The sequence below is a fragment of the Salvelinus namaycush genome, chromosome 15 (assembly GCF_016432855.1).
Source record: "Salvelinus namaycush isolate Seneca chromosome 15, SaNama_1.0, whole genome shotgun sequence".
Taxonomy (NCBI): Eukaryota; Metazoa; Chordata; class Actinopteri; order Salmoniformes; family Salmonidae; genus Salvelinus; species Salvelinus namaycush.
The window spans coordinates 3,486,757-3,512,760 of NC_052321.1; the positions used below are offsets into that span (position 1 = coordinate 3,486,757).

Genomic DNA, 26,004 nt, shown 5'->3' on the forward strand with positions numbered 1-26,004 from the left:
TCCCAGGCTCTGGTCTAAACTAGGGCACTACAGAAGGAATAGGGTACCATGTGAGATGTAACCAAGTGAATGTGACGTAAGATAGCAGAATGTGATTAAGACTGTGTGATGTATTAAATTCATCTCATCCAAGACCATTAATAATACAAAACCACAGTTATAAAAGTCCACACACCATCAAATAAACCAACCCACAGATGGACCAATCTGTTAAAGCACTTCCACAGAGGGAGCTAAACCAGGGTCCTGTTCCTAAGGGCACACCGTAGCAAAACCTTTCATTTGCAACGGAAAACACAAAACACATGTTTCTTATTGGATAAGTTCAGATGACATCTCTCTCTCTCTCTGAGTGTTTTCTTCCGTAATGCGCCTACTGAACACGACCCAGGGTTATTCTGTAGAACTGCCTGGGGGGGTGGGGGTAAAAAAAAAGAAAAGTCTGCAAATAAACATCCACACTACAGACTGACTCAATGGAAACCACGTGGAACAAGGGGAACAGTGGCGCTCTGAGCATTTAAAAAGGCAGGATGTGACATCACAGAGGACGATGTCAAGAGTTCCCGTAAGGCTAGATTCCGTTGTGTCCGTGGCCATGTGTGAAAGAGGTCAAGGGTCAGCAGAGAGGCTGCTGGTCAGATGGTTCCTATGGCTACGTGTGTTCGGGTGGGAGGGGCTTGGAGATGTTGTCGAGGAAAGGGGAAGTGGTACACTAGTACCCGTTTCTTACTACTGAGCCACACCAAGCCAAGCTCTACCGGGGCTGGTTACACATCCAGTATCCACCATAGTTGCTTGAACCATACACTGGAAAAAGACAATGTGAAAAGATAATATCCAGTCCAGTATGGCTCGGGTCGGCCCTGTAGTGTGAATCGGTCAAAGTGTCATCAGGGTTGGGGGTCAATTCCATTTCAATTCAGAAAGTAAAACCAAATTCCACATTTTCATCATTGAAAAGCATTGACAAGAATTGTAATTTCAGTGTATTGAGCCTAACCCTGGTTTCTTTAGTCCTGATGGAGAAAGTGAGTTTAATAAACAGACAAGACCTCTCTGACAGTAGCATTGGACTGTCTCCATTATACCTCATGGCATTAACAGACAAGACCTCTCTGACAGTAGCATTGGACTGTCTCCATTATACCTCATGGCATTAACAGACAAGACCTCTCTGACAGTAGCATTGGACTGTCTCCATTATACCTCATGGCATTAACAGACAAGACCTCTCTGACAGTAGCATTGGACTGTCTCCATTATACCTCATGGCATTAACAGACAAGACCTCTCTGACAGTAGCATTGGACTGTCTCCATTATACCTCATGGCATTAACAGACAAGACCTCTCTGACAGTAGCATTGGACTGTCTCCATTATACCTCATGGCATTAACAGACAAGACCTCTCTGACAGTAGCATTGGACTGTCTCCATTATACCTCATGGCATTAACAGACAAGACCTCTCTGACAGTAGCATTGGACTGTCTCCATTATACCTCATGGCATTAACAGACAAGACCCATCTCACTGACACCTCTTTAACAGGACAGCCTAAAGTGCGTGTTCTGTTTTTCTCACTCAAAATGTCTTAATGCAACAATTCCAACCTTGGTTTTAATAATAAGAGTATTAGCGTTTGAAAGTATTTTCAAAACCAGACCCCATCCTATCAGAAGGCATCATTAGGTAGGAGGAGGTACTACAAAGGAAGCAGACCTATCAGAAGGCATCATTAGTTAGGAGGCGGAACTACAAAGGAAGCAGACCTATCAGAAGGCATCATTAGTTAGGAGGCGGAACTACAAAGGAAGCAGACCTATCAGAAGGCATCATTAGTTAGGAGGCAGAACTACAAAGGAAGCAGACCTATCAGAAGGCATCATTAGTTATGAGGCGGAACTACAAAGGAAGCAGACCTATCAGAATGCATCATTAGTTTGAATGAGCCAAGTTTACAATTGGCTCATTCATTGGCTCACAATTGGCCCTATCAGAATGCATCATTAGTTAGGAGGCGGTACTACAAAGGAAGCAGACCTATCAGAATGCATCATTAGTTTGAATGAGCCAAGTTTACAATTGGCTCATTCATCCCCCTCCTCTCCCCTGTAACTATTCCCCAGGTCGTTGCTGCAAATGAGAACGTGTTCTCAGTCAACTTACCTGGTAAAATAACGGATAAAAAAAAAAAAAAAATTAGTTAGGAGGCGGTACTACAAAGGAAGCAGACCTATCAGAAGGCATACGTGTCACGACACGTGTCACGACAACATACATACAGTACAATGCCATAATAACCCGTGACTTGTGGTCAGTGATGTTAGTGGGAGAATAAAAATAGGTGGGTAAACTCTGATCGCCTGTTGTGATGGAAAAAGTAACACTGACAATAATGGAGTGAATTTTTCTGTAAAACTGTGAGTAAACTGTGGGTAAAACTGTTAGGCAGCAAAAAAGGAACGTAAAAGTGCGTTTCCCTCCACTACCACCAGCGGTGTGACAACGTAACAGTTGGCAAGACAACACAAGTACATCTGGAACTCAGCCTAGGGATACATGTCTTTCTTCCGTTTAACTCCCAGGGTCGACATTCGAGGTCTGCTGGGGGAGATTGTCTGTAAACTAAAAGTAGACGACACAATGACCCGTTTTATCTGACTGTAGCAACATTGGATTGATAGGCAACGTTTGACCAAAGGGGTGCAGTGGAGAGTAAATATATATAAAATATAATACAATGATAATGAGAAATCACTTTATACAAATTATTTAGTTAGTGTATACATGTTATATGCACAGTATCCACAAACCTTTGTAGTGTACATATTTTTGATCTAAGCATTTACATAGCCAACCGTATTTATTTATCGTATCAGTTGTTTTTAATAGCATTTAAAGACACCTTTCGCTTACTCTGTAAAGAAAACAAAATAAAAAAGGCACATCTGAGCATGATGCATGTTATTTCACTATTTTAAAATGAAATGGCATTTTTGAGAGGAGAGAGAGAGAAGGACAGTTGACACCTGGTTAATAGAGTCCAGATATCTGAAACAGCCACTTGTTCCCAGTTTGTCCACTCGGGGAGCTGTTTGTCCTCCTATCCACTAGGGGCGCTGTGGAGCAGTCCCCAGTTTGTCCACTAGAGGAGCCAACTGTCCATTTGTTCCAGGCTTTTGGTGGGGTTGATGCGTATGAGGCGTCCAGTGCTGAATTTCCATACCGACACTGCAGGCTGGTACAGTACTGGGGATGATGGTAGAAGAGCTGCAGATAGTGTTGGACAGACAGACAGCAGCACAAACCTTTAGGGGCACTTAGTTTGGGTTAAGACATCATGGCTTTTCAGCTAGCCGTGGCTGCCAGTCTGTTCTTGCCAACACCATATGGAATTGTCATGACAAATGGCCATAAGAGAACAGAGTAGGCCAAACAGATCTGGGACCAGGCTAGCTTTAAAAAGGAGCATGCTAGTAGATACCCATAGACTTCCAGTCATTGCGCTAACGCTAGTTAGCATTGGCTCACGAAACTACCTCTAACCTCCTTCACGCTGGACAACAGAGATGTAAAAATGGTATACACAAGTTCATCTGACTCTGGGGAAGTACACTGGGGATAAAACCCCAAAGTATCCCTTTAAGGAGCTGGAGAAAGAAACGTCTGGCTGCTATAGTTACCACCTCCCTGGCCAGAGAAAGAGATATCTCAATGTTGATGCCAATCATCCTACTCTTCTTCCTAGATCTGGGCTTTGTCCAGACATAAGAGATAGATAGATGACTCATTTATATCAGTGCCATTATAGCGTCTGACAGCATGGGCAGCTCCATAGAGATAGATAGAGAACTCATTTATATCAGTGCCATTATAGCGTCTGTGACAGCATGGGCAGCTCCATAGAGATAGATAGAGAACTCATATATATCAGTGCCATTATAGCGTCTGTGACAGCATGGGCAGCTCCATAGAGATAGATAGAGAACTCATTTATATCAGTGCCATTATAGCGTCTGTGACAGCATGGGCAGCTCCATAGAGATAGATAGAGAACTAATTTATATCAGTGCCATTATAGTGTCTGTGACAGCATGGGCAGCTCCATAGAGATAGAGAACTAATTTATATCAGTGCCATTATAGCGTCTGTGACAGCATGGGCAGCTCCATAGAGATAGATAGAGAACTCATATTTATATTAGTGCCATTATAGTGTCTGTGACAGCATGGGCAGCTCCATAGAGATAGATAGAGAACTCATATTTATATTAGTGCCATTATAGCGTCTGTGACAGCATGGGCAGCTCCATAGAGATAGATAGAGAACTCATATTTATATTAGTGCCATTATAGCGTCTGTGACAGCATGGGCAGCGCCATTGAGGCTACAACTCACAGGAATCCCCACCCAGTTGACTACCTTGACTACTTTAAAATGGCGGAAGCACGGTGGAAGCCCTCAATGGCGCTGCCCATGCTAATATAGCCTTTTGGCCACTAGAGGCCTCTATCGTTTTCTATAGTCCAGACACAGACAGACTTCTCCATCACATGACTGATGAGGGTAGACAACAAGACGTCACCGCTGCCCTGCCCCAACTAAATGTGCAAGTGGATCCTACCCTACACTCTCCGTCAATCTGTCCTCCCATCTGCCCATCCGTCTGTCTCTCTCCCTCATTCTGAATGGCTCCCTGCCTCAGGTTATAGGTTAGCGGTCAGTGCTGTGGGATTAAAGGCTAACATCTGAAGTAGAGGGTGTAGCTACGACCAGGGAGGGGGGGGGGGTTTATTCATTAGTCGCACACCGTAGCAAATCGCTTTCAGTCAGTTCTGAATGAATGAAATATAATTTGCATCTTATTTTTAGTTTGTCTTATCATTCCTCAAAAAAAACACAATGTATCCCTTAGTTATCCCTCTGCATCAAATACAAACTTTGGCTACTAAGTTAGAGTTTAGTAGAGAACAACAGAACACAATGGGAAGAGTTGAGAGGCCTCAGAGGATTCTCAAAACACTCTGCTCATGCTTGCTCCAGACAGAACCGCGGAAATTGATAAGTTTGATCATTAAAAGAGCAGCGAGGTCCGAATAGGTCCAGTGACTGTCAGTCTGTCAAGTCTGCGAGCCACAGGACAGGACAGGACTGACTCCTGGGTGGAGTGAGTGAATGCTGTTCCTAGCACTACATTGTGCCAATGGAACCACAAACACAGAGTATGGGGTTACCACACTGGACCAGGACAGGCTGGAGAGCCCGGGGGGGGGGGAACATAAAAATACCTGTCAGGGTAGGAGGAGGGCGACTGCCAGAGCATATCTTGCTATCCTGTCCACTCTAGCACAGAGTGGGATGTCTGTACCAAGAAAGAAACACAATGACATGTGCTGTGCTGTGTACAGGTATGTGACACACACACACACACACACACACACACACACACACACACACACACACACACACACACACACACACACACACACACACACACACACACACACACACACACACACACACACACACAGAGGAGGAGTTTGAATCAGTGTCTTGAGGCTACTTGTTCATTGGCTGGCACACTGTGGTGTAATTTTCTATTGGCATGAAGGCGGAGCTACTGATTCCTGAGAGGCGTTGGCAGGAGATGAGTTGGGCCGGGTTTGGAGTGTGGTTGGAAACTAAGTCTTCTTTACGATCAGTAGCTTTAAAAATCATGATTCGTTTTTTTTTTTTTTATCCGCTCCAGGTCATCAGGTCATAGTTCATAGTCTGATGCAGGTCATTAGTTCATAGTTTAATGTAGGACATAGTTTGTTTGTAGTTTGTATTGTGTGGAGCAACTCAAAGGCTTCCATGTTGACAACAAAAACAATAATAACAACAAAAGAAGCAGAAGGCTCCTCATTGGCTAGTGTCCGTGTTCTCCACCAATGAGAGGCTCTGTAAAGGGGGTGGCAACAGCTCCCTCTTGTAGGTCTTTGGGGGAAGTTTGGGGAGCTGGGAGGAGGAGTTGTGGCGGGGAGGAACAGGTGGGGCCATGATGGGCAGGGGGAGCGGGCAGAGACTGTTCTGGCTGGCGCTGAGCAGGCAGCTCCGTCGGGGGACGCGGGGAGAGGGGGTGCCCGGGGGCGTGCCGGGGGACGACGGGGAGCTGCCAAAGTCCCAGTGAAAGCGTCCGACAGGGGAGGGTTGAAGGTTCAGGGGGTAGTTGATGAATATCTCTGGGGGTCTCTGGGGGATGGGTGGAGGGGTGTCTGGCTGGGGGTCCCGGGGAGGTGGTGGTGGGGGGCTGGAGAGGGGGCCGTCGCTGGGGCCATTGTAGACCGGGGCGCGGGGCTGGATCCTGGGGAGAGGAGGGGGCAGTCTGGGGGGGATGGCTGGAGGACTGTCAGACCTGGAACTCAACTAGAACACACAGTGGTCACAGTTAGATACACAAAGAAACATATTCCTGAATTAAAACACAAAACAGGGTTCAAACTGTCATTGTTGATAAGCAGTCAGACGAAAAACTCAGAGAAACATATTTCAAAAAGAATTCAACACCAATATTTCACAACAATAAACGGGCGTACTGTACACCGTGTGTGTTACCAAGAGCATCCTATTTCACAAGAACACACAAACTTGAAATGCAACAAGCACTAAGGAGGACATTGTATGCACGTGAGTGTCAGGGTTTCCTCTAGCTGGTAATAGCCGGCTTTTAGCCCCCCCCCCCCCCCCAAAAAAAATTATAAAAGCCGATAAATAAATTGTCAGAGGGATTTTCTTTTTTATCCCATTGCGAAATAATGAGTTACTGTTTGTATTTCTCAACTGGTAAATTGAAGCGCACTTCCCATTCGCCATTCAAGGCAGCTAGGCTGGCTTCAGCGAATCACACACCACTTCGCAATGAGCTGGTGACAGTAGGCATTTTTAAAACATATGCTTAATTGTTTGAAACCTGAACATTTTACTACATATTATAAGGGGATGTCTTACCTTGCTTATAAATAAAATAGCCTATGCAAAAAAAAATTACCAAACGTGCAGGAAATTATTTTATAAAGACTTCCATATGACTTTTCTCTCATTTTCGGTTACTAGTACAACGCTCTAACCACTAGGCTACGCTGCCGCCCAAATGACAAGGTAGCCTACACTGCTGACACTGACAAACAGATCAATAAAAAACGACTGTGCCATATAAAAAGGCCTACGAGAAGGTGAAGACATTCATAGAATATGACGTCCATCTAACCTGGAGGAGGAAATGATTGTTTTAAAACCAAGTGTCACTGACCCAGTGATAAAGACAGTGACTATGCACATTCCCCCGGGGGAGATGGCCGATGTTCTACGCTGGCGCCAATAACACTTTCAACCCAATTAAGTAAAAAGTAAAAAGACAGATTGGAGACTTTTCATTGTCTTCTCTTTACAGCAATAGCTATTTGTTTTCCCAAACTGTTTTTTTACACAATTGTATTTTTTAAATATTGCGATATGCCTGGCTGGGTCTCTCTGCTTTTCATTGACAGTCGCAACTTAACCAATGGTTGGCCTACCATCTATTTGGTCAATTTTCTGCACCCGCTGCCCAAATTGCGGGCCCTTCTTGGGTTTCCGAGTGGTGCAGCGGTCTAAGGCACTGCATCTCAGTGCTAGAGGCGTCACTACAGACCCTGGTTCGATTCCAGCTTTTTTTTTTTTGGGTGGCCAAATCATGCTTTCTGGTATAGTAGCCTATTTTGAATGATTTTACTTATTTCTGTACAGACAAGAGTAAGCCAATTAGGCTAAATCATTTTGGAAATGTCATTAAAAATGTACTTTAGGGAAAATCTTCTCCAAGCCTTATGGACACGCGCCACCCATCCATTCTACCACTTTGAAATGACTCATGGGAATTCGGTTAGAATGACGCACGTCGGCTGCATCCGAGTTCCATGTTCTGTTAAGATAAATGACCATAATCTAGATGTGATTTCTGTCATTCTGAGCACTGTGGGAGAACTCCCTGATCAGGGTTATGCACCCAATGCATACGGGTCCGGGAACATTTCTCAAATGTCTGGTAAATTAAAATTCTGCCGTTCAAATGTCCCGTGCCATATTTTCCGAACAGAAACCGTGGTGTGTGTGTGTGTGTGTGTGTGTTACCTTGGCCTCAGAGAAAGCATCCTTCCTACGCGGGGGAAGTGGAGGAGGTTTGAGTAAGTTCTCTCCTAGCTGGTGAAGGCTTCCACAGGATACTGACTGGACCTCTACACATAGCAGGGTACAAGAGTTCAATCAATCAATCAAATGTATTTATACATAGCAGGGTACAAGAGTTCAATCAATCAAATGTATTTATAAAGCTCTCGACACAGCAGGGGGGGGACTCGACACAGCAGGGGGGGGGACTCGACACAGCAGGGGGAATGACCATAGGAGTGGGCAAGACAGCACAAACAGATCTGGGACCAGGCTACTTGTCAATGAGACACAGGCACATATATACACACAAAGCCCAGTCTACCAGCATCCTCCATGGGAGGGCCGAGGATCTCGTTCATCAAGCTAAGGAGCTCTGTTTCCTAACACCAGACAGACGGGACAGGACAGACCAGACACCACATCATACAGAACATCAGGAACACTCACTTGAGGGTGGGAGGAGAACATTAGCGAATATGGAGTTTCCACCTGTAAAATGAAGACAGATGTTGAAATACATATGTTCACAGTGTTTATCACCAGATATACTGTTCACAGTGTTTATCACCAGATATACTGTTCACAGTGTTTATCACCAGATATACTGTTCACAGTGTTTATCACCAGATATACTGTTCACAGTGTTTATCACCAGATATACTGTTCACAGTGTTTATCACCAGATATACTGTTCACAGTGTTTATCTCCAGATATACTGTTCACAGTGTTTATCTCCAGATATACTGTTCACAGTGTTTATCACCAGATATACTGTTCACAGTGTTTATCACCAGATATACTGTTCACAGTGTTTATCACCAGATATACTGTTCACAGTGTTTATCACCAGATATACTGTTCACAGTGTTTATCACCAGATATACTGTTCACAGTGTTTATCACCAGATATACTGTTCACAGTGTTTATCACCAGATATACTGTTCACAGTGTTTATCACCAGATATACTGTTCACAGTGTTTATCTCCAGATATACTGTTCACAGTGTTTATCCCCAGATATACTGTTCACAGTGTTTATCACCAGATATACTGTTCACAGTGTTTATCCCCAGATATACTGTTCACAGTGTTTATCCCCAGATATACTGTTCACAGTGTTTATCACCAGATATACTGTTCACAGTGTTTATCACCAGATATACTGTTCACAGTGTTTATCACCAGATATACTGTTCACAGTGTTTATCCCCAGATATACTGTTCACAGTGTTTATCCCCAGATATACTGTTCACTGTGTTTATCACCAGATATACTGTTCACAGTGTTTATCTCCAGATATACTGTTCACAGTGTTTATCACCAGATATACTGTTCACAGTGTTTATCCCCAGATATACTGTTCACAGTGTTTATCTCCAGATATACTGTTCACAGTGTTTATCACCAGATATACTGTTCACAGTGTTTATCACCAGATATACTGTTCACAGTGTTTATCCCCAGATATACTGTTCACAGTGTTTATCCCCAGATATACTGTTCACAGTGTTTATCACCAGATATACTGTTCACAGTGTTTATCCCCAGATATACTGTTCACAGTGTTTATCCCCAGATATACTGTTCACAGTGTTTATCACCAGATATACTGTTCACAGTGTTTATCACCAGATATACTGTTCACAGTGTTTATCACCAGATATACTGTTCACAGTGTTTATCACCAGATATACTGTTCACAGTGTTTATCTCCAGATATACTGTTCACAGTGTTTATCACCAGATATACTGTTCACAGTGTTTATCTCCAGATATACTGTTCACAGTGTTTATCTCCAGATATACTGTTCACAGTGTTTATCTCCAGATATACTGTTCACAGTGTTTATCACCAGATATACTGTTCACAGTGTTTATCCCCAGATATACTGTTCACAGTGTTTATCACCAGATATACTGTTCACAGTGTTTATCACCAGATATACTGTTCACAGTGTTTATCACCAGATATACTGTTCACAGTGTTTATCACCAGATATACTGTTCACAGTGTTTATCACCAGATATACTGTTCACAGTGTTTATCACCAGATATACTGTTCACAGTGTTTCACCAGCGATAAGTGTGTGCATGTGTGTGCCTGTGTGTATTTATGTACAACTATGTGTGTGTCTCTATGTGCACTTGAACATTGGTGTGTGTGTGTGTCTGTGTGTCTGTGTGTGTCTCTATGTGCCCCATCCTCACCGTAGGAGTTGCAGAGGTCTTGCTCCATGAAGACAGAGATGAGGTCTGAGGTGGCAGACTGCGGGGGGGTGGGGGTGTTGGGTGAGGTGGGGGCTGTGGAAGAGGTCTCAGGCTCCGTCTCAGCGATGCTCCTGAAGGTGATCTTGTGGGGGGGCTCTCTCTCCAGGGGTACGGGGTGGCCCTTCAGGGTCCCTGACGTAGAGGTACGCACCGGCCGGATCCCCGGGGACTTCAGAGGGTACAAGGTCTTCCTGGGCTGGAGGAGAGGGTAAAAGAGGAGGGTTTGAGGACCTGGTAACTGTTAAACACTTTGTTAAAAGACAGATGAATTCACAAAAAAGTATTTTCTGCACAGGAACTGGAGTTTAGGGTGAGGGTTTGATTCCATGTCAATTCAGGAAGTAATCTGAAATTCCAATTTAAAAAGATTTCTCATTGCTTTTCATCTTCCTGCTCAATTTTGTTTGTGATATAGAACTGATCACCCTGAGGGACGATACATATAAATCAATCTTACGAATCGTGGCGGCTGCTTGCAGTTGCGAGGCTCAATCTCCTGAGACTTGTTGAACAGATAGTCCGAGAACTCCTTCTCACCCAGACTGCCCATCGGGTTCAGGTTCTCAAAAAACCTCTGGGACAAAAAACACAAGACACAACGAAGGCCATCAGATGAATAATACTCCTTAGAGTGGATAATGGCAAGGAGAACAATGTCATTCTGGTGCAGGAGAGGGAGAGGAAGAGGGATAGGAGGGGAAGAGAGATGGAGATGGAAAGTAAATAGGGGTTTATGAATACACTGACGGTCTGTCTCCAACCGACAGACAGACTGATTGCCCCACCTTGGTGTCCTGCTGGACCTTGAGACAGTAAGGCTGGTTCTGGTTGGCCTACCTTGATGTCCAGCTGGACCTTGAGACAGTAAGGCTGGTTCTGGTTGGCCTACCTTGATGTCCTGCTGGACCTTGATGTCCTGCTGGACCTTGAGACAGTAAGGCTGGTTCTGGTTGGCCTACCTTGATGTCCAGCTGGACCTTGAGACAGTAAGGCTGGTTCTGGTTGTCCTACATTGGTGTCCTGCTGCACCTTGAGACAGTAAGGCTGATTCTGGTTGGCCTACCTTGGTGTCCTGCTGGACCTTGAGACAGTAAGGCTGGTTCTGGTTGGCCTACCTTGGTGTCCTGCTGGACCTTGAGACAGTAAGGCTGGTTCTGGTTGTCCTACATTGGTGTCCTGCTGCACCTTGAGACAGTAAGGCTGATTCTGGTTGGCCTACCTTGATGTCCTGCTGGACCTTGAGACAGTAAGGCTGGTTCTGGTTGGCCTACCTTGATGTCCTGCTGGACCTTGAGATCCTGCTGGACCTTGAGACAGTAAGGCTGGCTGATTGGCCTACCTTGATGTCCTGCTGGACCTTGAGACAGTAAGGCTGGTTCTGGTTGGCCTACTTTGATGTCCTGCTGGACCTTGAGACAGTAAGGCTGGTTTTGATTGGCCTACCTTGATGTCCAGCTGGACCTTGAGACAGTAAGGCTGGTTTTGATTGGCCTACCTTGATGTCCAGCTGGACCTTGAGACAGTAAGGCTGGTTTTGATTGGCCTACCTTGATGTCCTGCTGGACCTTGAGACAGTAAGGCTGGTTCTGGTTGTCCTACCTTGGTGTCCTGCTGCACCTTGAGACAGTAAGGCTGGTTCTGGTTGTCCTACCTTGATGTCCTGCTGGACCTTGAGACAGTAAGGCTGGTTCTGGTTGGCCTACCTTGATGTCCTGCTGGACCTTGAGACAGTAAGGCTGGCTGATTGGCCTACCTTGATGTCCTGCTGGACCTTGAGATCCTGCTGGACCTTGAGATCCTGCTGGACCTTGAGACAGTAAGGCTGGTTCTGGTTGGCCTACCTTGATGTCCTGCTGGACCTTGATGTCCTGCTGGACCTTGAGACAGTAAGGCTGGTTTTGATTGGCCTACCTTGATGTCCAGCTGGACCTTGAGACAGTAAGGCTGGCTGATTGGCCTACCTTGATGTCCTGCTGGACCTTGAGACAGTAAGGCTGGTTCTGGTTGTCCTACCTTGGTGTCCTGCTGCACCTTGAGACAGTAAGGCTGGCTGATTGGCCTACCTTGGTGTCCTGCTGGACCTTGAGACAGTAAGGCTGGCTGATTGGCCTACCTTGATGTCCTGCTGGACCTTGAGACAGTAAGGCTGGTTCTGGTTGGCCTACCTTGATGTCCTGCTGGACCTTGAGACAGTAAAGCTGATTCTGGTTGGCCTACCTTGGTGTCCTGCTGGACCTTGAGACAGTAAGGCTGGTTTGATTGGCCTACCTTGATGTCCTGCTGGACCTTGAGACAGTAAGGCTGGTTTTGATTGGCCTACCTTGATGTCCTGCTGGACCTTGAGATCCTGCTGGACCTTGAGACAGTAAGGCTGGTTCTGGTTGGCCTACCTTGATGTCCTGCTGGACCTTGAGACAGTAAGGCTGGTTCTGGTACTGCTGTATCTCTCCTGTGATTTCTGCTACTTTCCTCCTCTTACTGAAGTTGATCAGCTCTTTGCCGTGTCTCTTCAGGAAGTCGGGGTTCCCTTCCTCTGTCTTCAGGATGTTGGTCAAGTAGATACCTGTGGACAGGGAGGAGAGCGACATGGTATAGAAGTAGTCCTAGCTAAATACATCACTCAGTCAACCTAATACGTCCAATGGCTCAGTGGGTTGGGAGCATTGTGCTAGCACCAACAGGGTTGAGGGCTTCCCTCTCCGCATAGGCCACATATATACTGAATCGATGTGTCACAAGTCAATGTAGATAGTTCTGTACGTTTGTTTTCTGTCCGGAAGGTCTTACCAAAGAAAGGCACACAAGGCGGGTTAATGGACTTGAGCTTGGCCAGGTACTTCTTGAAATGGTCCTGGCTCAGTTCCACTGCTTCCTCTAGGATCCGCTTTTTCCTTTCGGGGACCGCCTGAAAGAAAATAACAATATGGACATCTCTCATTAACGTGCTGCTCAGTAAAAGCATAGAAATAGCGCATATAGAACAGATCTGCCACTTATCAGACTTGTTTTCAATGCGAATGACAGATCTATAAAATGATTTCTATGTGAATTTCGTCAGGTCGCCCACAAAGCTACATACTGGACCTTGCTGCTCAGTAAAATCTCTGGTCTTAGTGCGCAACAAGTAATATAATAATAATAATAATATATACCATTTAGCAGATGCTTTTATCCAAAGCGACTAACAGTCAAGCTGGCACACATTTGAAGTCCCCCAGCAGGAATTTAACCCATGGCCCTTGGCGTTGCAAGCGCCTTAGACCGCTGCGCCACTCGCAATGCCTACTTGTCATACATTTTAGCAAATACATTTATTTTTGATACTTAAATATATTTAAAACCAAATACTTTTAGACTATTAAAAGGTATCTTTACTTTTACTCAAGTATGACAATTGGGTATATTTGCATCAACTCTTCACAGTTGTGTTCTATGAGTGTCACAGAGTAAAATGATACCCCATTTCATTGCTCCACATTACAACACTCCAACCTTGTTTAACATCATCAAATCTATGGCATGATTCCACCAATTGTAACCTTCTGCGTCCCTTTCAAAATAGAGACTTTTATTTTGAAGGCCAACCGCAAATTCCACTATTGTGGCTAATCCATTTTGTGGCTAGCTTCACAACACATAACCCGGTCTGGTCAAGCCTCACTAGCCAGGGGAAGTTAAGTGGCTAGCTAGCTAGTTATTTTCATGAACTGAAGTTCAACAATAGTGGCTACCTAGCTAATACTTACTCACATGGATTCCTAAATCATTGCTAAGAATAATGAAAATTACTGCAGTTTCTACTGGTCATTGTTTTCAGGCTGGTTGTATTGGTGCTAGCTAGGTACCAAGCTAAAGCTAGCTAGCTACCAAGCTAAAGCTAGCTAGCTACCAAGCTAAAGATAGCTAGCTACCAAGCTAAAGCTAGCTAGCTAGCTACCGCAGAAGTTGCTAATAACATCTGTATCAAATATATTTGCAAACATTTTTAATCCTGCTCGTTTAATCGTGATCTTATTTCAAATGCTCACACAGACGTTTTCCCATTCGGTCAAACAAATAATGCCTTATTACCAACGCGGTATTGTTAAACACATCGTTCGTGGGCGGTGTGTGCTTGTTTGCAGACTTTTATTTTTTGTACAGTTTTGACAGTGCTACTGATGGTCGTGGTGGAGCTTGACTTGCACGTACAAATTCAGCACACACAACATTCTAAAATAGAATAGTGTTTTTTGACATTAAAAGCTTATTTGACTCGTCAAATAGTGTTATTTGACTTGTCAAATAGTGTTATTTGACGTGTATCGTTTTTTTTGACACGCAAAGACCCAAACGGCGTTCCATAGCGAAGGTATGTGTGTGTGTGTTCACCTCAAAGGTGTGATCGAGCCGGTAGACGGGGACAGAGTTGATGGCAGAGACCACCTCCAGAACACCGTTGAAATTGTTGAGCTCCTGAAACACCTGGAGGATCTCAATGACCCGTGTGAACACTGCTACCCTCTCATCCAGGTTCTCTGCTTCCACAATACACCTGACAGAGAGAGACAGAGACAGAGAGCGAGAGAGACAGAGACAGAGACAGAGACAGAGACAGAGAGAGACAGAGACAGAGACCGAGAGACCGAGAGAGCGAGAGAGCGAGACAGAGAGCGAGACAGAGAGCGAGACAGAGAGCGAGACAGAGAGCGAGACAGAGAGCGAGACAGAGAGCGAGACAGAGAGCGAGACAGAGCGAGACAGAGAGCGAGACAGAGAGCGAGACAGAGAGAGAGAGCGAGAGAGAGAGCGAGACAGAGAGAGAGAGCGAGACAGAGAGAGAGAGCGAGACAGAGAGAGAGAGACAGAGAGGATATCAGTATTAGAGTTACTGACTGATTTCACAGCAGGGAGATGTTCAGTAGGGCACACAGTAGGAAAATATTTCTTATCGGACAAGTTCATGTTTGACTCGGTTTCATTACATATTCCACCTACTGAACAGTATTCCACCTACTACTACCACCACTACTCACTTCTCAAACCACAGTGTGAGGTTGGTGGTGTGGCGGATCATCCTCAGCAGGTTGGGAGAGTTATTCTCCTTGTCCTCTTTGGTCCAGACACTCCCCACCAGCTCAGATGGCCTCACAGCCCTGAGGAGAGAAGAGGGACAGTAACACACTTCAATATGACAGTAACACACTTCAATAAGGCAGTAACACACTCCCCACCAGCTCAGATGGCCTCACAGCCCTGAGGAGAGAAGGGGGACAGTAACACACTTCAATAAGGCAGTAACACACTTCAATAAGACAGTAACACACTTCAATAAGGCAGTAACACACTTCAATAAGACAGTAACACACTCCCCACCAGCTCAGATGGCCTCACAGCCCTGAGGAGAGAAGGGGGACAGTAACACACTTCAATAAGGCAGTAACACACTTCAATAAGGCAGTAACACACTTCAATATGACAGTAACACACTTCAATAAGGCAGTAACACACTTCAATAAGACAGTAACACACTCCCCACCAGCTCAGACGGCCTCACAGCCCTGAGGAGAGAAGGGGGACAGTAACACACTTCAATAAGGCAGTAACACACTTCAATAAGGCAGTAACACACTTCAATAAGGCAGTAACACACTTCAATAAGACAGTAACACACTTCTATAAGACAGTAACACACTCTCCACCAGCTCAGGTGGCCTCACAGCCCTGAGGAGAGAAGGGGGACAGTAACACACTTCAATAAGGCAGTAACACACTTCAATAAGGCAGTAACACACTTCAATAAGGCAGTAACACACTTCAATAAGACAGTAACACACTCTCCACCAGCTCAGGTGGCCTCACAGCCCTGAGGAGAGAAGGGGGACAGTAACACACTTCAATAAGGCAGTAACACACTCCCCACCAGCTCAGATGGCATCACAACCCTGGGGGGGAGAAGGGGGACAGTAACACACTTCAATAAGGCAGTAACACACTCCCCACCAGCTCAGGTGGCCTCACAGCCCTGGGGGGGAGAAGGGGGACAGTAACACACTTCAATAAGGCAGTAACACACTTCAATAAGGCAGTAACACACTTCAATAAGGCAGTAACACACTTCAATAAGACAGTAACACACTCTCCACCAGCTCAGGTGGCCTCACAGCCCTGAGGAGAGAAGGGGGACAGTAACACACTTCAATAAGGCAGTAACACACTCCCCACCAGCTCAGATGGCATCACAACCCTGGGGGGGAGAAGGGGGACAGTAACACACTTCAATAAGGCAGTAACACACTCCCCACCAGCTCAGGTGGCCTCACAGCCCTGGGGGGGAGAAGGGGGACAGTAACACACTTCAATAAGGCAGTAACACACTTCAATAAGGCAGTAACACACTTCAATAAGACAGTAACACACTTCAATAAGACAGTAACACACTCTCCACCAGCTCAGGTGGCCTCACAGCCCTGGGGGGGGGGGAGAATGGCGGCAGTAACACACTGCGCAGCACGTCTCTTGTCACCTCTAAGAGGAGAAGTTGTGAAAGGCTGTTTAACGATCCACAGTCCCTGCGTTCAACATATTACATCGAAACAACATATTTCCACAGTCCTATGGACAGTACATGGTCTGCTGAGCTTCAGTTGGCCCGGCAGGTTAAACCACGTTTGGTCAGATCAGTAAATGAGTTGTCCACTTGATCACCGTAGTAACAGCAGGTGTCAGTCTAACCTGTATAGCTCTGACTCCAACAGGGTGAGCTGGCGGGCGATCTCTATGGGGTGAAGGGTCATGAGGTCAAAGGTGTCCGTCTGGCCCAGACGGCTGATGTGCCACTCGATGGGCGGCGGCGGGCTCTCGAAGGTGATGTTGTGGCTGACCCCGTTAGACTGAGTCTGCATCTTCCTCTTGATGATCTTGTTGATAGACTCCACCCACTTCCTCATAGACTTGCCTGAGGAAGGGACATGTGACAAGGACTTGTTTTAATTTTTTTTTTTTTTATCATTCATTTTTTATCATTCATCATTTATCATTCATCTCAATTAAACTTCACTAAAGTAAAACATGACCATTGTCCAGTCCCCTATCTAATCACTGTCAGAGGTTGGAAGTAAAAAAAAGTTTGAGACTCTTTAACACCTTAATGTTTTATTGTGACAGTTCTGGTGGACACCAATGCATTCATTACACGTAGCAACTAAACTTGCTAACATTTTCTGCACAATAACATAAGTGACTAGTAAATAATAAAAGTAGCGAACACTGAAAAAATGTGTCCCTGTGAATGAACATTTTGGTATTGTAGTAAGAAATACTGTATTGAGGTAGTAGTATTGAGGTAGTCCTGTAGTAGTATTGAGGTAGTAGTATTGAGGTAGTCCTGTAGTAGTATTGCGGTAGTCCTGTAGTAGTATTGCAGTAGTAGTATTGAGGTAGTCCTGTAGTAGTATTGAGGTAGTAGTATTGAGGTAAGCCTGTAGTGGTATTGAGGTAGTCCTGTAGTAGTATTGAGGTAGTCCTGTAGTAGTATTGAGGTAGTAGTATTGTATTAGTAGTATTGAGGTAGTCCTGTAGTAGTATTGAGGTAGTAGTATTGTATTAGTAGTATTGAGGTAGTCCTGTAGTAGTATTGAGGTAGTAGTATTGAGGTAGTCCTGTAGTAGTATTGAGGTAGTCCTGTAGTAGTATTGAGGTAGTCCTGTAGTAGTATTGAGGTAGTAGTATTGTATTAGTAGTATTGAGGTAGTCCTGTAGTAGTATTGAGGTAGTAGTATTGAGGTAGTCCTGTAGTAGTATTGAGGTAGTAGTATTGAGGTAGGCCTGTAGTGGTATTGAGGTAGTCCTGTAGTAGTATTGAGGTAGTCCTGTAGTAGTATTGAGGTAGTAGTATTGAGATAGTCCTGTAGTAGTATTGAGGTAGTAATATTGAGGTAGTAATATTGAGGTAGGCCTGTAGTGGTATTGAGGTAGTCCTGTAGTAGTATTGAGGTAGTCCTGTAGTAGTATTGAGGTAGTCCTGTAGTAGTATTGAGGTAGTAGTATTGAGGTAGTCCTGTAGTAGTATTGAGGTAGGCCTGTAGTGGTATTGAGGTAGTCCTGTAGTAGTATTGAGGTAGTAGTATTGTATTAGTAGTATTGCGGTGGTAGTATTGAGGTAGTCCTGTAGTAGTATTGAGGTAGTAGTATTGAGGTAGTCCTGTAGTAGTATTGAGGTAGTCCTGTAGTAGTATTGAGGTAGTCCTGTAGTAGTATTGAGGTAGTAGTATTGCGGTAGTAGTATTGCGGTAGTAGTATTGAGGTAGTCCTGTAGTAGTATTGAGGTAGTAGTATTGAGGTAGTCCTGTAGTAGTATTGAGGTTGTCCTGTAGTAGTATTGAGGTAGTAGTATTGAGGTAGTAGTATTGAGGTTGTCCTGTAGTAGTATTGAGGTAGTAGTATTGAGGTAGTCCTGTAGTAGTATTGAGGTAGTCCTGTAGTAGTATTGAGGTAGTCCTGTAGTAGTATTGAGGTAGTAGTATTGCGGTAGTAGTATTGAGGTAGTCCTGTAGTAGTATTGAGGTAGTAGTATTGAGGTAGTCCTGTAGTAGTATTGAGGTAGTCCTGTAGTAGTATTGAGGTAGTAGTATTGAGGTAGTAGTATTGAGGTTGTCCTGTAGTAGTATTGAGGTAGTAGTATTGAGGTAGTCCTGTAGTAGTATTGAGGTAGTCCTGTAGTAGTATTGAGGTAGTAGTATTGAGGTAGTCCTGTAGTAGTATTGAGGTAGTAGTATTGAGGTAGTACTGTATTATTCAATGGTTGGAATCTAAATTATTTTCTAATCGTTTAGTTCTGAACAGAACCCCACATTGTTCCGTTATATTCCACTGTTCCAACCAGCAAAATAAAGTTGTGAACCGTTTCGAACTGAAAAAAAAAACCTGACGGTTTATATTGTTCCTATCTGTTCCTTTTTTTTAACCTGTGACAAAAAATAAATAGGAATCATTCAGCTCATTACATTACTTCACCAATCAGTTTCGGATAGAGCAGGCAAGCTAGTTGTTTACATGCGTGATCGACAGACAAGTGTAGCCTGTGGCGCGATACGTAACTTAAATGTTATGGGTGGGGAGAGAGAGAGAGAGGGTTGAGGGGGCTTGACGCGCTGGGCATCTTATGACATGTATTATCTGAATTATACCTAGGAGTGGCTTCTATGGAGGAACTTCGGATGTCCTTTGAACTTGAGTTGGCTTAATGTTGGACCCGAGCTAGCTAGCTAACAAGCTTGTGTGTGTAGAGCGGCACCAGCATTAAAATAACACGTCTTACCTTTTTGTAGTTAATACCGTGAAACGTTATAACTAGGCCTATAGTATCCTTAACTAGAAATTATAAAGTGAATCCACTCTTCTCTAGCTAATTAAACAACTCTCTCCCCATCTTCTGAATCATGCTTGGAATGACCTGGTGTGTAACTTCAGTACAGTAACCTGTTCTTCGGGGGGGGGGGGGGGGGGGGGTAGCCAAAAAACACACACACAAAGATTTTCATCTTGCAGGCAGACACTGGAATACGTTTCTAAGTGACAGAGTGAGGGGATTGCATAAGCAATTTGTTGCGCATTTTTGTGGGACTAGAAAACAAATGCCTGGAACATAAAATACCGTTATTAACCGGTTCCCGTGCTTTTAAAATACCGTTATTAACCGGTTCCCGTGCTTTTAAAATACCGTTATTAACCGGTTCCCGTGCTTTTAAAATACCGTTATTAACCGGTTCCCGTGCTTTTAAAATACCGTTATTAACCGGTTCCCGTGCTTTTAAAATACCGTTATTAACCGGTTCCCATGCTTTTAAAATAACATTATTAACCGGTTCCCATGCTTTTAAAATACCGTTATTAACCGGTTCCCATGCTTTTAAAATACCGTTATTAACCGGTTCCCATGCTTTTAAAATAACGGTTCTCTTCCGGAACAGTATGGATCACTTTCATTCCTTTTTCCGTTTCTGTTCCTTGAACATTTATTTTCGGTTCTGTTCCCTGAATAGTTCCAACCCCTGGTAGTAGTACTATAGTAGTATTGTGGTAGTACTGTAGTAATATTGTAGTAGTAGTACTGTAGTACTAGTATTGTAGTGGTACTGTAGTAGTGATATTGAGGTGGTACTGTAGTAGTACTGAGGTAGTACTGTAGTAGTATTGAGGTAGTACTGTAGTGGTACTGTAATATTGAGGTGGTATTGTAGTGGTACTGTAGTATTGTTGTAATACTGCAGTGGTACTGTAGTATTGAGGCAGTACTGTAGTAGTATTGTAATAGTATTGCGGTGGTACTGTAGTAGCACTGTAGTATTATTGAAGTAGTATTGTAATAGTATGTGTAGTGGTACTGTAGTAGTATTGGTGTAGCACTGTAGTATTGCGGTAGTACTGTAGTGGTATTGTAATAGTATTTGTAGTGGTACTGTAGTGGTATTGTAGTGGTACTGTAGTGGTATTGTAGTGGTACTGTAGTAGTATAGAGGTAGTACTGTTGTGGTACTGTAGTATCGAGGTAGTACTGTAGTAGTATTGAGGTAGTAGTGTAGTGGTACGGTAGTATTGAGGTAGTGCTGTAGTAGTATTGGTGTGGTATTGTAATAGTATTGTAATGGTACTGTAGCAGTATTGCGGTAGTAGTGTAGTGGTACTGAAGTATTGATGTAGTACTGTAGTGGTATTGGAATAGTATTGTAGTGGTACTGCAGTAGTACTGTAGTAGTATCGAGGTAGTACTGTGGCGGTATTGTAATAGTATTGTAGTAGTATTGAGGTAGTACTGTGGTGGTATTGTAATGGTACTGTAGTAGTATTGAGGTAGTAGTGTAGTGGTACTGTAGTATTGAGGTAGTACTGTAGTAGTGTTGTGGTACTGTAGTATTGATGTAATTCTGCAGTGGTACTGTAGTATTGAGGTAGTAATGTAGTAGTACTGTAGTATTGAGGTAGTACTGTAGTAGTGTTGTGGTACTGTAGTATTGAGGTAGTAGTGTAGTGGCACTGTAGTATTGAGGTAGTAGTGTAGTGGTACTGTAGTATTGATGTAGTACTGTGTTAGTACTGTAGTAGTACTGTTGTGGTATTGTAATAGTATTGTAATGGTACAGTGGTAGTATTGCGGTAGTAGTGTAGTGGTACCGCAGTATTGAGGTAGTAGTGTAGTAGTACTGTAGTATTGAGGTAGTACTGCAGTAGTACTGTAGTATTGAGGTAGTACTGTAGTAGTACTGTGGTGGTGCTGTAGTAGTACTGTAGTAGTGCTGTGGTAGTGCTGTAGTAGTACTGTAGTGGTATTGCAATATTATTGTAATGGCACTGCCGTAGTATTGCAGTAGTACTGTAGTATTGCGGTGGTACTGTAGAAGTACTGTAGTATTGCGGTACTACTGTAGTAGTACTGTAGTGGTATTGTAATAGTATTGTAATGGTACTGTAGTAGTATTGCGGTAGTAGTGTAGTGGTACTGTAGTATTGAGGTAGTACTGTAGTGGTACTGTAGTATTGAGGTAGTACTGTAGTATTGAGGTAGTACTGTAGTAGTACTGCGGTGGTACTGTAGTAGTACTGTAGTATTGAGGTAGTACCTCGTAGTTGTATAATGCTGCTAATGTACTCCTCCAGTCGGCCTCGTAGCTCGGGGTCGTTCTCAAAGTCATAGAAATGATGCTCCACCCACTGACGAAACACATTCAGGACCCTGAGAGAGAGAGAGAGAGGGGGAGAGAGAGGGGGGGAGAGAGACAGAGAGAGAGGGGGAGAGAGAGGGGGAGAGAGAGAGGGGGGGGAGGGGGAGGGAGACAGACGAAGGTGAATGATCAGTCAAATTAATTTATAAAGCACTTGTTTTATCAACAGGTATCACTGTGCTTTAAGAAACTATTTTGAGAGATGCCACAGTAGAAAGTCAGAAGGTTAGGGCCACAGGAATGGTGATGATGGACCACCCCCATCATGGATGGATGAGTCTGATTGGACAGCGGGAGGGTGAGAAGGAGTCTTGATTGGACAGTGGGATGTACTCTGAATGGACAGTGGGATGTACTCTGATTGGACAGTGGGAAGGAGTCTGATTGGATAGTGGGAAGGAGTCTGATTGGACAGTGGGAAGGAGTCTGATTGGACAGTGGTGATTATACCTGAGTTGGACCGGTTGGACGTACTCCCTCCGGAACCTCTGTAGCTCTGCAGCCATTGGCTGATCTCCGTTCCATAGAGCCTGCTTGTCTGCCTCGGTGGGCTCCGGCTCTGGGATCTCAATCCTGTGTGTCAAAAATAATAATAATTTCATTTGTAAAGCTCAAAAAACAAATAAATACATATTAAAAACAATTCAAACCACAGAACAGAGAACACAGACAACCAAAGTTTTGTGTCATCAGTCATAAGTGTCATCAGATCTGGACGACAAAACAGAACTAGCAGACTTTATATTTAAATGTTATTTAACCTTTATTTAACTAGGAAAGTCAGTTAAGAACAAATTCTTATTTACAATCATGGCCTACACCAGCCAAACCCGGACGATGCTGGGGCAATTGTGTGCCGTCCTATGGGACTCCCAATCACGGCCGGCTGTGATACAGCCCGGATTCGAACCAGGGTGTCTGCAGTGACGCCTCTTGCACTGAGATGCAGTGCCTTAGACCGCTGCGCCACTCGGGAGCCCAGACAACACAGCATATTACCATCAACAGGTTAGGAGCCAGGATATAGTCATAGGTTGAGTGACAAATGGCACCCTATATAGGGCTCTAACTCCAGACCAGGGTCCACGGGGCTCTACTCCAGACCGGGGGTCCACGGGGCTCTACTTCAGACCAGGGGTCCACGGGGCTCTACTCCAGACCGGGGGTCCACGGGGCTCTACTCCAGACCGGGGGTCCACGGGGCTCTACTCCAGACCGGGGGTCCACGGGGCTCTACTTCAGACCGGGGGTCCACGGGGCTCTACTCCAGACCGGGGGTCCACGGGGCTCTACTCCAGACCAGGGTCCACAGGGCTCTACTCCAGACCGGGGGTCCACGGGGCTCTACTCCAGACCGGGGGTCCACGGGGCTCTACTTCAGACCGGGGGTCCACGGGGCTCTACTTCAGACCAGGGTCCACGGGGCTCTACTCCAGACCGGGGGTCCACGGGGCTCTACTTCAGACCGGGGCTCTACTTCAGACCGGGGGTCCACGGGGCTCTACTTCAGACCAGGGTCCACGGGGCTCTACTTCAGACCGGGGGTCCACGGGGCTCTACTTCAGACCGGGGGTCCACGGGGCTCTACTTCAGACCGGGGGTCCACGGGGCTCTACTTCAGACCGGGGATCCACGGGGCTCTACTTCAGACCGGGGGTCCACGGGGCTCTACTTCAGACCGGGGATCCACGGGGCTCTACTTCAGACCGGGGATCCACGGGGCTCTACTTCAGACCGGGGGTCCACGGGGCTCTACTTCAGACCGGGGGTCCACGGGGCTCTACTTCAGACCGGGGGTCCACGGGGCTCTACTCCAGACCGGGGGTCCACGGGGCTCTACTCCAGACCGGGGGTCCACGGGGCTCTACTCCAGACCGGGGGTCCACGGGGCTCTACTTCAGACCGGGGGTCCACGGGGCTCTACTTCAGACCGGGGGTCCACGGGGCTCTACTTCAGACCGGGGGTCCACGGGGCTCTACTTCAGACCAGGGTCCACGGGGCTCTACTCCAGACCGGGGGTCCACGGGGCTCTACTTCAGACCAGGGTCCACGGGGCTCTACTCCAGACAGGGGTCTATGGGTGCCATTTAGGACACACAATAGAACTGTATTGTCTCTATTGTCCCTCCAGGGATATAAACGGGAAATATTTCACTTCCTGTGTGTTGTTGTTCTACTTTATACTACTGATATTGATTACTGAAATGTTTGAGAAAGAGCTGGCAAGAAAGGCATTTCACTGTACTTGTGCACGTGACAATAACACTTGAAAAAAATGTCTTGGCCCCTGCACAAACACAACACACTGGTAAGCAGGACCTACCTGTCTATCAAGAGGCCGAGGAGCTCCTGGGGCTTGCAAAAGGACCGGTAGGTGGTCAGAAACGTGCGCACAAAGTTGGGATCTAAAGGACAGCAGAAAAATGATTGAATCATCACACTTGCATCATAAATAAGCTAATTTATTTGTATTTGGAATAACGTCAAATTGATCAGAAATACAGTGTCGACATTGTTAAATTACTATTGTAGCTGGAAACCGCAGATTTTTTATGGAATATCTACATAGGTGTACAGAGGCCCATTATCAGCAACCACCACTCCTGTGTTCCAATGGCATGTTGTGTTAGCTAATCCAAGTTTATCATTTTAAAAGACTAATTGATCATTAGAAAACCCTTTTGCAATTATGTTAGCGCAGCTGAAAACTGTTGTTCTGATTAAAGAAGCAATAAAACTGGCCTTCTTTAGACTAGTTGAGTATCTGGAGCATCAGCATTTGTGGGTTCGATTACAGGCTCAAAATGACCAGAAACAAAGCACTTTCTTCTGAAACTCGTCAGTCTATTCTTGTTCTGAGAAGTGAAGGCTATTCCATGCGAGAAATTGCCAAGAAACTGAAGATCTCGTACAACGCTGTGTACTACTCCCTTCACAGAACAGCGCAAACTGGCTCTAACCAGAATAGAAAGAGGAGTGGGAGGCCCTGGTGGACAACTGAGCGTTTCCAGCTACAATAGTCATTTACAACATTAACAATGTCTACACTGTATTTCTGATCTATTCTATTTTAATGGACCAAAAAAAAGGGGCTTTTCTTTCAAAAACTAGGACATTTCTAAGTGACCCCAAACTTTTGAACGGTAGTGTGTGATATATATATATTATATACACACACATACACACACACACACACACACACACACACACACACAATATATATATAAACTCAGCAAAAAAAGAAACGTCCCTTTTTCAGGACCCTGTCTTTCAAAGATAATTCGTATAAATCCAAATAACTTCACAGATCTTGTAACGGGTTTAAACACTGTTTCCCATGCTTGTTCAGTGAACCATAAACAATCAATGAACATGCACCTGTGGAACGGTCGTTAAGACACTAACAGCTTACAGACGGTAGGCAATTAAGGTCACAGTTATGAAAACTTAGGACACTAAAGAGGCCTTTCTACTGACTCTGGGAAAAAAACTAAAAGAAAGATGTCCAGGGTCCCTGCTCATCTGCGTTAACGTGCCTTAGGCATGCTGCAAGGAGGCATGAGGACTGCAGATGTGGCCAGGGCAATAAATTGCAATGTCCGTACTGTGAGACGCCTAAGACAGCGCTACAGGAAGGACAACTGATCGTCCTCACAGTGGCAGACCACGTGTAACAACACCTGCACAGGATCGGTACATCTGAACATCACACCTGGTGGACAGGTACAGGATGGCAACAACAACTGCCCGAGTTGCACCAGGAACGCACAATTCCTCCATCATTGCTCAGACTGTCCGCAATTGGCTGAGAGAGGCTGGACTGAGGGCTTGTAGGCC

The 26,004-nt window shown here is 45.0% G+C and overlaps 1 protein-coding gene across 1 annotated transcript in view; it reads right to left on the reverse strand.

The window, feature by feature from the left end:
• Nucleotides 1-4,772: 4,772 nt before the first annotated feature.
• sos2 (son of sevenless homolog 2 (Drosophila)) overlaps nt 4,773-26,004 on the reverse strand; it is a 103,635-nt gene continuing 82,403 nt past the window's right edge. Inside the window, exons 11-23 of the mRNA XM_039009204.1 lie at nt 24,491-24,572; nt 22,617-22,739; nt 22,065-22,177; nt 17,182-17,404; nt 15,483-15,602; nt 14,839-15,001; nt 13,255-13,372; nt 12,858-13,030; nt 10,925-11,041; nt 10,408-10,663; nt 8,643-8,684; nt 8,157-8,260; nt 4,773-6,413 (exon numbers count right to left, since the gene is read on the reverse strand). Coding sequence (XP_038865132.1) covers nt 5,910-6,413; nt 8,157-8,260; nt 8,643-8,684; nt 10,408-10,663; nt 10,925-11,041; nt 12,858-13,030; nt 13,255-13,372; nt 14,839-15,001; nt 15,483-15,602; nt 17,182-17,404; nt 22,065-22,177; nt 22,617-22,739; nt 24,491-24,572 — 2,138 coding nt within the window. The 3' untranslated portion in view covers nt 4,773-5,909. The remainder of the gene's footprint in view (nt 6,414-8,156; nt 8,261-8,642; nt 8,685-10,407; nt 10,664-10,924; nt 11,042-12,857; nt 13,031-13,254; nt 13,373-14,838; nt 15,002-15,482; nt 15,603-17,181; nt 17,405-22,064; nt 22,178-22,616; nt 22,740-24,490; nt 24,573-26,004) is intronic.